The following is a 10,679-nucleotide window of genomic DNA, read 5'->3' on the forward strand; positions in this document are numbered from 1 at the left end:
ATGTATTTTCACTCAGTGTATTGTCTGTTGTCATATATCGAGGCAAAGGTTTGGGTATTTTGATGTGATGGCTTTCTGTTTGTTCATCATCTTGCTGTTTTTGAGGATGGGATGCTTTTCAGTTTTGAAACCTCTCTTTAAAGTTGTTGAACACACACACAACACATTTAAAGTGTTGTTACAGTTATAGTTGATGTATAGTTATCTCACATTGATTTGATAGCTGATTTCTTTCTCTTGAAAGAATGGCAAAATAAAAATTCTGGTATATTTTGAGACTGCTGCAGAAAAACAAGTTATAACCATTGCAAATATATACAGTAACTGTGTAAGAATTAGTGTTTCATGACAGATACTTTCAGATGCCATTCTAGTGCTTTGTAGACATAGAAAGCCTTAAATTACTTTCCTCATAGCTGAACACACAGGTGGGTTTGCATGACATAACAGTGGGATATGCTCATCATGGCCTCTATATCAAACTTTGCCACATACAGGTATTTTTGTGGTGTTTGCTGCTTGTTTTATTGCCATTCTTGGAAGGAAAAGATGTAAAAAGTATCTTTATGTATACCTGCAGCCTTGCACTGTGTTATACTGTGATCTGTCTAGGATGAATTAAAAAACTTATTTTCAGAGCCTCTTGCAATGCATCATTTAGCCAGGCAGTGATTCTCTTAAGGAAACTTAATCAATTAATAAGACTGCATTGAACTCTACTCGAGAATTATCATAGAATCATATCACAGAATGGTTTGGGTTGAAAAAGACCTTAAAGATCATCTAGTTCCAACCCTCCTGCCATGGGCAGAGACACCTTCCACTAGATCAGGTTGCTCAAAGCCCCGTCCAACCTGGCCCTGAACACTTCCAGGGAGGGGGCAGCCACAGCTTCTCTGGGCAACCTGTGCCAGTGTCTCACCACCCTCACATTAAAGAATTTCTTCCTTACATCTAATATAAATCCACCTGCCTTCAGTTTGAAACCATTACCCCTCGTTCTATCCCTACACTCCCTGATAAAAAGTCCCTCCCCATCTTTCCTGTTTGGCCCCCTTTAAGTACTGGAAGGCTGATATAAGGACTCCCCAGAGCCTTCTCTTCTCCAGGCTGAACAACCCCAACTCTCTCAGCCTGTCCTCGTACAGGAGGTGCTCCAGCCCCCTGATCATCTTCATGGCCCTCTTCTGGACTTGCTTTATTACTACTTTCTTAAATTTAGCAACTACTTAAGTTACAATTAAGTGTCTGTTTTATGTTTGCTTCCAAGAGCAAAAGTGCAGTAAGATGACAAATTTTATAATGATTTGAAAGAAAAGGAATTCCAGATTTTGCACTAGAAAATGTAACTGAAGCAAATGTATTATAAACCTTGGTTCCCATGGAGCATAGTTAAAATAAAATGAGAGCTTAAAGAGGTATTTCTCTCTGGAGCTGCCTAATCAACAAATGCTAGACTGTTCTTAAACTGGAAACTCAGGTGTTTTAAGTCTTCTGATCCATGTCATTTGCACTTAGTTTCTGCATGATCATGGCCATCCTTCTAGGACAGTGTCATGCAAAAGGAAAGCATAGTAGAAGAATGCTACTATGGTAACCTAACTTGAAGTGTTCTGGAGTTTTTAGTAACTTGGAAACAGAGTTGTTTGTCCCTTTTGTGTACTTGTCCTCTTTTCTTCAAGTTGTACAAGGAGAGTGTAAGGTTGATCAGCATTTAGGTCTCTTCTCTGCAGATCGGTCTTACATGTTGCAATGGTCAGTCCTCTTATATCAGTATTTTTGTCTGAAATAGTTTGTCTCTTATGCTTTCTCCTGAAACACTCCAGTGGTCCAGAAGTAGACAATCGGAATCAGTGTCTACATATTACTATCTGTATCTTCTGATATCTCACTGCAGTGCTAATATTAATCTCCTTGCTTTGGTTAGGCTGCTGACAAGAATACAGTGTATAGATTTCATACTTGACAAACTTTAAGCTTGTTCAGTAGAGTACAATGTGAAGTTTAATTGTACTTGCTTGAGTGCCAGGACTTCTTTAACCAAGGGAAAACAACATGGAATGTACTAAATAATATGTATTTTGCTTAATATTTGATAAAATATTCATTATTTGTTTTGTCCTGAATATAGGAGACAGACTGAAGGATTCCTGCAAGTATGTGAGGTTACTGTCACTTCTTTCCAACAAAGACAAAGTTGGTCTTATTGTGGCCTCACAGCCAGTACAGAGTATTAGAGTTTAGGAGTCCTTACTTGTCTCAAAATTTTGTTTTAAATTATCCTGTTGAAATATTTTGTGTGGTTAGATGTGATTATTCTTTGGAAGTTTAGCAGCAGCTAACAATTGTGTACTTTTTTCTTTGTTATTTCTAATATTTAAAATGTATTCAAAGAGAGTGAGGTGTTGCAAGTTTATAGCCAGTTCTGAACTTGTAATAAGTTTATTCCAACAGTAATTCAAGTTACTTTTTCTTTGTAGTTAAATATATGGGCTTTTTTACGAAGGCTAGATTTCTTCCTGCCTTTTCAAAAGGCACTGATTCATAAACATGATCATAATGTTTAAAACAGTCAATTATGCCTACAGTCATTACTATTTACATACGTTGATTGCTTACAATAATTGCCTAATAATTGTTTCCCCATAATCAGTTATTTAATGGCTTCAGGCCTGTAATGTTGGCAGGGGGGGCAGGGGATTGGAGATTTTTCCTGAAATTGCTTAGCTTGAAAAGCCAGGGTATAATTAATGCACTATTCATCTCTCAATTTTATGGCTAATTGAATGTTGGAGGGATCATATAGGTGAAGGAGCACTGCATGCCTTCTTAAGAAGGACAGATAGGAACCAGGGTGTGAAACCAGTTGGTCTGTGGAATGGCATTGTCTCTGTAGAGTCCTGGAGCTAATAACCTGAAAAGGGCAGTAACGAAGTGTGGAGGGGACTGTACGAAGGACTGTAACAAGGTAATTTGTTTGTGAGACCAGGTTAAGAGGTATGTGCTGACCATGTTCTTGATCCCCTTTCTTTAGCTGTCTTTCTGCATTGCTCTGTAAAGCCAGGACAACTCTTCTGTTCTCAGGTTCGCCCTTCCTGAGGAAGTGCTGTGCCTGACTTCTGCCAGCACATGATGGACTGGATCTAGAATACATGGTGGGGAAGGAGGTCCCTTGGGTGAAGTCAGTATGGTCCAAGGGGGTTCACAGTCCACACCCCAGCTATTGGGGCCCACCACACGGGAAAGTATTAGGTTTGGAAAATGCAAGCTCCATGCTTGTGTGCATTTGCAGGCGTACGTTTGCTGGAGTGCCGGTGGTTAAGATGGGCTAAAGGTGTTACAACAGTGCTGGAACAGAGGGCTTGGCTCCAGCTCGGGGTAGAGCGTTTGGCATGCAGGCCACTTCAAAAGGGTCTGTGCGGGCAGTACTTTTACTGGAAGCTTGTCTTCTCTAGCACTGCTTTCCTTACTCTAACTAAACAGAAGCAAGAAACCAACATGTAGGGCTTGAAACTGGAACTCAGAAAGCAGTCTTTAACTTCACAAAGAAGTCCATCCATAACCCACACTTTTTTTTTAACAGCTTTTCATCCTGCCGATCATCTTATTTCCAAAGTGTGGTATAATTGTTGCAGGTGTATGAGTCTCTTTATGCTCCTGTCTGTTAAGGCGTTTACTGAAAGTTGTTTTGCTATTAGTACTAAAAAAACCTGTTCCCTGGGTTTTTTTCCTATCCAAAAGACAAACATGAGTTTTCCTCTAGTTTATATGCACATTAATAGTTTTGTCGGGTTTTTTGCATTAAGAAATAAAACAGCTTATAAACATTTTGGCACTTATGAATTCCTAATACTTTTGTTAAAACAGGATGTTACAAGTTTCCACGTACTAAAATTGGCTATCTTGGAGCGATGTGAGGCTTCTGTGTAGAAATAATGTAACAGTTGTGTCCCAAGCAGAAACCATTCAGAAATACGTCATTTCATACTGATATTTCCAGCCAAGTATGAAACCTTCATACTTATTTCTAAAATTTAAGTAAACTTAAAGTAAAAATGATCCAGTTATGCAGATATTTTTAACTTCAGGCAAGTTTTGAAACTTGGATGAAAATTCTTTGCTTTGTAGGTGAACTTTAAAGAATTATATGCCTTATTTTTCTAAAATTCCTTAAATGTTTAAACTTCTGATTTTCTCTGTCACAAAAGTTTCCTTTATGTAGCATTTCTCTGTATTTAGTTTAAGATACTTGGAAAATGCAAGTTAGATGTAGTTACATAGGAACTTTCAAACCAGTGCACTCAATTCTCTTGTTTTGTATACGTTTTAGACATTCAATTACTTTACAACCCAAAATGCAGCCCATTGCACCTGTAAGTATCTAGAAGGGCAGAGGCTCAGTGGTGCATGTTTCTAGAGATACTCCACAGTTTTGGCAGCATTTAAATTATAAATGCAAAGTACTTATTATCTGGCTTTTTATTAGTTAAAGAACAATTAAAAAGCCTAAAGGCATTTTTTTCTTTACTACAAAAGTAAGTCAGTAAATACTAATTTCTTTTAAAATGGAAAAAATGTGCTTGTGAAATTGTTGGACTCTGGGGAAGGAAGATGACATCTATTTTAGGTGCCTCTCCTCCTCAGTGAAGTACTGTCTTGCTTGAGGAGGTTATACAAGGCCCATTGTGTAGGAAGTTATCCTTAAGGCATAAGGATATGCCTGCGATACATCTATGAAATGTTTACAACTGCAGCCACACCAGTGCAGTTTCATACTTGGATGTGCAACAACAATGTGAGTCTTTGCAAACATACGTGCAAGTCAGTCACTGCTGCCTTAGCTACACTAGCAGGTGTCTGTGTGCTAATGTACAGTAAACTAGTCATTGAGTTTATAAGGGGCCAGTTACTCTTCTCTAGAACCCTGTATAGGAACTCTAAGGGATCTGCAGTCTTCACTGTATAGCGTGAGCTAAGAATAGAGAGGGGTTTTGTGTTACCTTGCTTGATGAACCAGTTCTAATTCCTCAGGCTGAGAACTTAAGTTTTCTGCATACTGAATGAGAAAGAGATCAAGTTTTCACCTCTGGAGAACGTAGAATGTATGCTACATGTTTTTCTGGCTAATACAGGAAACATGGGCTGTTGGCACTGGACAGTGACAGTAATTCCTCAAGTACCCCAGTGGGAATGTGGTGTGGAATATCTTGATGTTCAGTAAAATCACACATTGGCTTACTTAAAACTGCATTCTCGTGGATGGACCTCAGTGAGGGTAGCTCTTGTGGAAGGCTTGGTAAATTCTGTTCTTTCTTTTTAGGTCTGTACCCTCACTTTAAGTCTCCACCTTTTTTATTTACTTAAATAGTTCATCTGAGACCATGTCAAAAGTCTGCAGAATATCTGCGAGGGAGAGGTGGGGAGAAATTCTAATACTGTTGTGTTCTAGTGCTGTTGTACATTGTATTGCTTGCTTCCATAGTTGATTTAAATAAATAAATGTAACTTTCAGTCAGTCCTTCTGTCTCTAATAGAATTTCACAGAACTTGAGTCAGTGAGTCTGCAGCCGTGAGTCAAAGTGAAAATGTCTGTACAAACAGCATTATTGTAGACATGGCACAGTTTGAGAAGTAATTGACAGTTAAATATTGGAAGCAGAAAATCTTGAGTCCCTCAGAAATTAGAGACAAGTCTAAGCTTAGCTTTGTGTCCTGGCATCTCAGATATGACCCAATTAAAGTGGAGTGTTTAATATGATAAAAAGTCTTCTTAATATATCAGTGTTTATACACTGAAATAACTGCATTCAAATTAGATGTGATGTAAGCTAGAAAGGTGTGCATACCTCTAAGACTTAACAGTTTCTCTGCTTTGAAAGGCATAAGTTCTCTCATAGGGAACTGGTCAGCTTTTTGTAGTATATTTAATGTGAATAACAGCTCCAGCTGCTTTGGGTAAATAAATAATTATACACACACTCCTAATATATATACACTTAGAATAGCTGTAAGAAATAATCCATAAAACATTCATAGGTGTATTACATAGGTCAGAAAATTGAATTGTGGCAAAAAACACGTGGTCTACATGTAGACTGCAATGGAGAAATAAGATGGAAGGAAAAGGCGGTGAGGGAGGATAAAGTTAAAATGATAATGTGTATGCAATAACTGCCATTTTCTGTGCACCGTGGAAAACACGGCCACAGAGAGAGAGGGAGGAAGATTAAACGAACAGTAAGTTTCAACTTGAGTTGAAAAGAGCTTTTGTGAAGGCATCAAGGTAATGCATAGGAGAGACTGCAAGAGGAGTAAATAAGGAGCATGTTGGTGAGACAGGTGGCCATAGCTCAGGTGTAAAAGTTCGATATTAACAAAGGCTTTCACACTGTATACTTACCTGCTAGCAAATGACAATGTATCACACTAAATCTGAAGGTCTAAAATGTTTGAAAGTCAAGGATGATCAAAGCATGAAATCTTGGCATTCAGAAACAGATGAAATCATGTACTGGTCTACACTGTTTTAAAAACCAACAGTGTTTTTAAAGCCTCTGTGCTAAAAGCTAAAGTATGAAAGACAAGATCAAAAAAACCTTGTGTTTTTATACATCTGTGGAGAGAGGCAGGTTTTCTCAAGTCTACATATAAAGATTGGAGAGGCTAGAACTCTTTCTGTGAATCAGAATACAGCTATTACCTGTTTGTGCAGTAGTGGTTTTGATGATATTGTTGGTGTTGCTTTTTCTTTTTTTATGGTCTTTCACCTCTGTCTTAAGGTGCCAAACCTTTGTCTTCAAGCCTTTTTGTTCAATTTTTTTTATCTTGGAACACACTGGGGCATTTAGAAGGTCAGGTAGACATTGAGGCAATGGTTTTTGTTGCAAGAAGTATTTTTTTTTCTCCAGGATCATGAGATCTTGAAGGGTGAAAAGGTGTTATTGCTGAATAATACACACCTCAACAGTTACCTTCAGAACTTGAGGACATTTTCCCTTCTGAAGCAGCTGCATTGAAACTCTGATACTTAACCAGCCATTATTAACAGCTAGGTGCAGCAAGTGCTGAGTAGTACCAGTGGGTCTAGCACTTTAGTTCTCAAGTACTTGTTCTGTGCAGAATCTGTGCATGCATCAACATCACAAAAGGCAACTTTAAGTTAATACCGCAATTTCTGATTAAAATCTTGCTTCCCGTGTTCTGATCTTTATAGTACTGTATTGCTAAAGTTAGGTAAAAACCCCGCATGCTATACCTAATCAAAATGTTTGAAATATTTTGTAGTTGATATTTTTCATTAATACACGTTTTCTTAAATTAAGTGAAGGTTTGGGGGGTTTCTTTCCAAAATGTGGACAAATACAGTGCTCTTGGTGCTGCATGCAGCTTCTTCTGTCCCAAGTACCCGCAGCTTTCCAGGAACTGCTTTACCATTTGCGTGTTTCTGTAAAAGTCTGTGACCGTATTAATTGGCCAGTTAAATTTTCTTGTGTGTGTATATATAGTACTGACCACATTATCTTGTATAGTGATACAGTTGTAATTCTTCAAAATATGTACTTGCCATGTATAATTGCAGGAGAAAGGAGAGGATTTGGCAAATAGCATTTTTAGAGAACTGTATACCTTATTAAGCTGAAGAGACATTCAACCTCGTACTCCTCTGTAATCATGGTTTTGTCATCTGTTTAATTAACCAAGGACTATTCTTCCTACAGATATAAATAGACCAAATATCTGATAACGTAGTCATCTGGAATCTTGTTTAAAAAATTGTTTAGATTTTTAAAGGATTTATATCCTATTGGTGTACCGTTGATAGTATTACTAAATAAATGCCTGGATCATTTGTATTTCATGCCTCTTCCCTCGGTCAGTGGCAACCATACCTCAGTACTATACATCAGACTCAATCACCTGTATGAATTCCAGTTCTGTTTCACTTGCAGCTTTGCTTTGCCTCTAAATTGCTCTCTTTTTCAGTGACAATTGAGATTGTTCAGAACTGAACAAGGTTCTGTCCACTGTAACACTAGAATGTAAAGCTGAAAACTGTGCATAAACAGGATTTACCTTTCACTTACATAGGACCCACAAATTAAATTGTGTGTTAAATATATTTGCATTTGTCAAGATGAGAATCCTGTATTTAAAAAAAATCTCCTGATGTGTCCTCTCTGACACAGAAATCTTGTGTTTCAGTGCCTGACTAATCTCTGCCTTGCTGATGCTTTTGAATGAGCTTTGTATGTGAAAGCTCTACTAATCCTTGTACTTACTGTTTGAATGTTTGCTACAGGAAGCGAGCAGCTGCAAAGCATCTAATAGAGCGCTACTACCACCAGTTAACTGAGGGCTGTGGAAATGAAGCCTGCACGAATGAATTTTGTGCTTCCTGTCCAACTTTTCTCCGTATGGATAACAATGCAGCAGCCATTAAGGCCCTCGAGCTTTATAAGATTAATGCAAAACTCTGTGATCCTCATCCCTCCAAGAAAGGAACGAGCTCAGCTTACCTAGAAAACAATTCCAAAGGTGCCCATAACAATTCCTGCACTGACAGAAAAATGAACAAGAAGGAAATGCAAGGCCCAAGAGATGACTTTAAAGGTAAGATGTTTTAGAATTTTCCTAAAATAAAACGTATTTAATATGCATGAGTATAAGCCTACAGAGTTCACTGTGGTGGCGTTCTGCTGACTTCTTAAGTAAAATACAGTATTGGGCCATCAAATTTTTTACTATGGGTTCTGAAAAATGGCCGGGTTCGTGCTGAACACTGATTCCAAATCTGGATCTTTACCACATGTGTGTTAAAATTCATGTGCGTTTGTTGCTTTCTGAGATAACTGGCTTTGCAAATAATGGAGTTTAAGGGCTGTTGTATGATTGCTTTAGTTTTGCTAGTTTCGTAACTCTTCTGTAGTTAATGAATTATGAAAGTTATACTTTAACTAATTCCAGATTCTATGTTAAGAAACTTAACAGATGAACAAAAAATGATACAGTGGATGATAGGCAATACATCTACCACGCTAAAAAAGTTTAAGCAAAGTGTATTTCTAAGCCACTGTATGAAAATGAAATACTGTTCTGTAAGTCTAACTTCTGTTTAGCTTTTCAAGCTCTCTAGAATAGTAAATACATACTACAAGAATAATTATAGTTGTTGCCAAAACATGTGGTGCAAACAGAAATCACAAGCTAAATTAAAGCCATTAACCTTTGAGGAGACCTTTTTTAAGTATCGTTGCAGTAAGTGATATAAACACAGAAGTTCAGATTCATTCATTTTAGCTAAAGAAGGTGAAACTGCTTACAGCAAAGATTTAAAAAGCCCTACAGAATCAGCAATAAAACATGGTACTGAGTTATAAGGGACCTAAGATGCTTCAGTCAATACCTGCATCAGTTTGTTCTTTATCTGATGCAAGGATAAATTTGTCCCCAAATTAGTTATGATCTGAGTAAGCAAAGAAGCAAACAGTAGGGAGGGGAAAGGGGAGCCAGTGTAGTGTTAGGCAAGAGGCACATTAGGTCTGTTTTGTGATTTGTCTCTTAGTTTTGTGTATTTTTAATGGAGGCGTGCATGTACAGAATTTTCCTCCTTCTGTCTGACCCTACCATCCTCTCTCCTCAAGACAGATATTTAAGTCTTCTCAGTGTATCTCCAGAGACCGTCTGTTGTCTAAAGCAATGACTTGGACCTCATCTGTTACAGCATCACAAATATTGACCTGTCTTTATAGCTGTGGACAGAGAGCATTAATGCGTTCTTAAAGCTTATCTGAGACTCTTAGTTACCTTTGGAATTGGATATTTAAGGAATCTAGTGCTCTGAAACTTTTTAAGGTCCATCTGCAGCAGCAGTTACTGGGAAAACTGCAGTTAAGTTTAAGAAAGCCAAGGAAAAGGATGTGCAGCTTGCTTTTATGCTTGACATAGGATTGAAAGTTCTAAATAAATTGAAAGAAATGCCCTTCAGAAAGAATTCTTTAAATTTCTTTTCTCTAGTGCTAAGCGCTAAGACCTTTGGGGAAGAACATGTCTGGAGACCATTGTCAGCATCTCAGTGATATCTTAGATGGCAGTCCAAAAAGAGGAAGGAAATAGCGAAATTGCAAATACATAAAAAGCATGGGTTACAAATGTAGTCGTGTATGCAGAGCACCATTCCAAAATCAGTGTTATAATTACCTGGGAAGCTATTTTCAACTTTTATCACCAAAACATTAAATTGAAACAGAAGGTCACTGGACTAGCAGTGAGCACACAATCATAACAAAGCTTCCATAAGAGATAATGAAAAGATGATTTGCTAATTAGGGAGTGTGTTGTTGGCAATATATAGACTACATGCAGTCTTTTTCACAGTCAAGGACCACTGCTAAAGCTTGACTTCATGTACAGATTTGTCATGGAGTATTACTGAGAACAAAGTCTGAGATATGTTTACTTCACTGGATTGCTTAGTTGTTGTAGAAAGGATGAGAGGAGAAGGCATGTGAAGGCTCACCTGTTCAGACACAAGTGAGCTAAAATTGACTTGAGTTAAAAGAAGCCTCACTTACATTTGTTGTTTCTCTAGCTGTTGCACTGCTGTAAAGTAAAAATGTGGCAGACCTTTACAATAGTTCAGTTAGAGGATGGTCACAGGCTATGACTTAAGACTGTTACGA

The 10,679-nt window shown here is 37.8% G+C and overlaps 1 protein-coding gene across 11 annotated transcripts in view; it reads left to right on the forward strand.

Annotated features, from left to right (window-relative positions):
* UBE3A (ubiquitin protein ligase E3A) overlaps positions 1-10,679 on the forward strand; it is a 55,419-nt gene that overhangs the window by 24,485 nt on the left and 20,255 nt on the right. For all 11 annotated transcript variants that reach the window (XM_074815022.1, XM_074815027.1, XM_074815018.1 and 8 more), the window contains one exon: positions 8,300-8,610. In XM_074815022.1, coding sequence (XP_074671123.1) covers positions 8,300-8,610 — 311 coding nt within the window. The remainder of the gene's footprint in view (positions 1-8,299; positions 8,611-10,679) is intronic.

Source organism: Strix aluco, chromosome 2 (assembly GCF_031877795.1).
Source record: "Strix aluco isolate bStrAlu1 chromosome 2, bStrAlu1.hap1, whole genome shotgun sequence".
Lineage (NCBI taxonomy): Eukaryota > Metazoa > Chordata > Aves > Strigiformes > Strigidae > Strix > Strix aluco.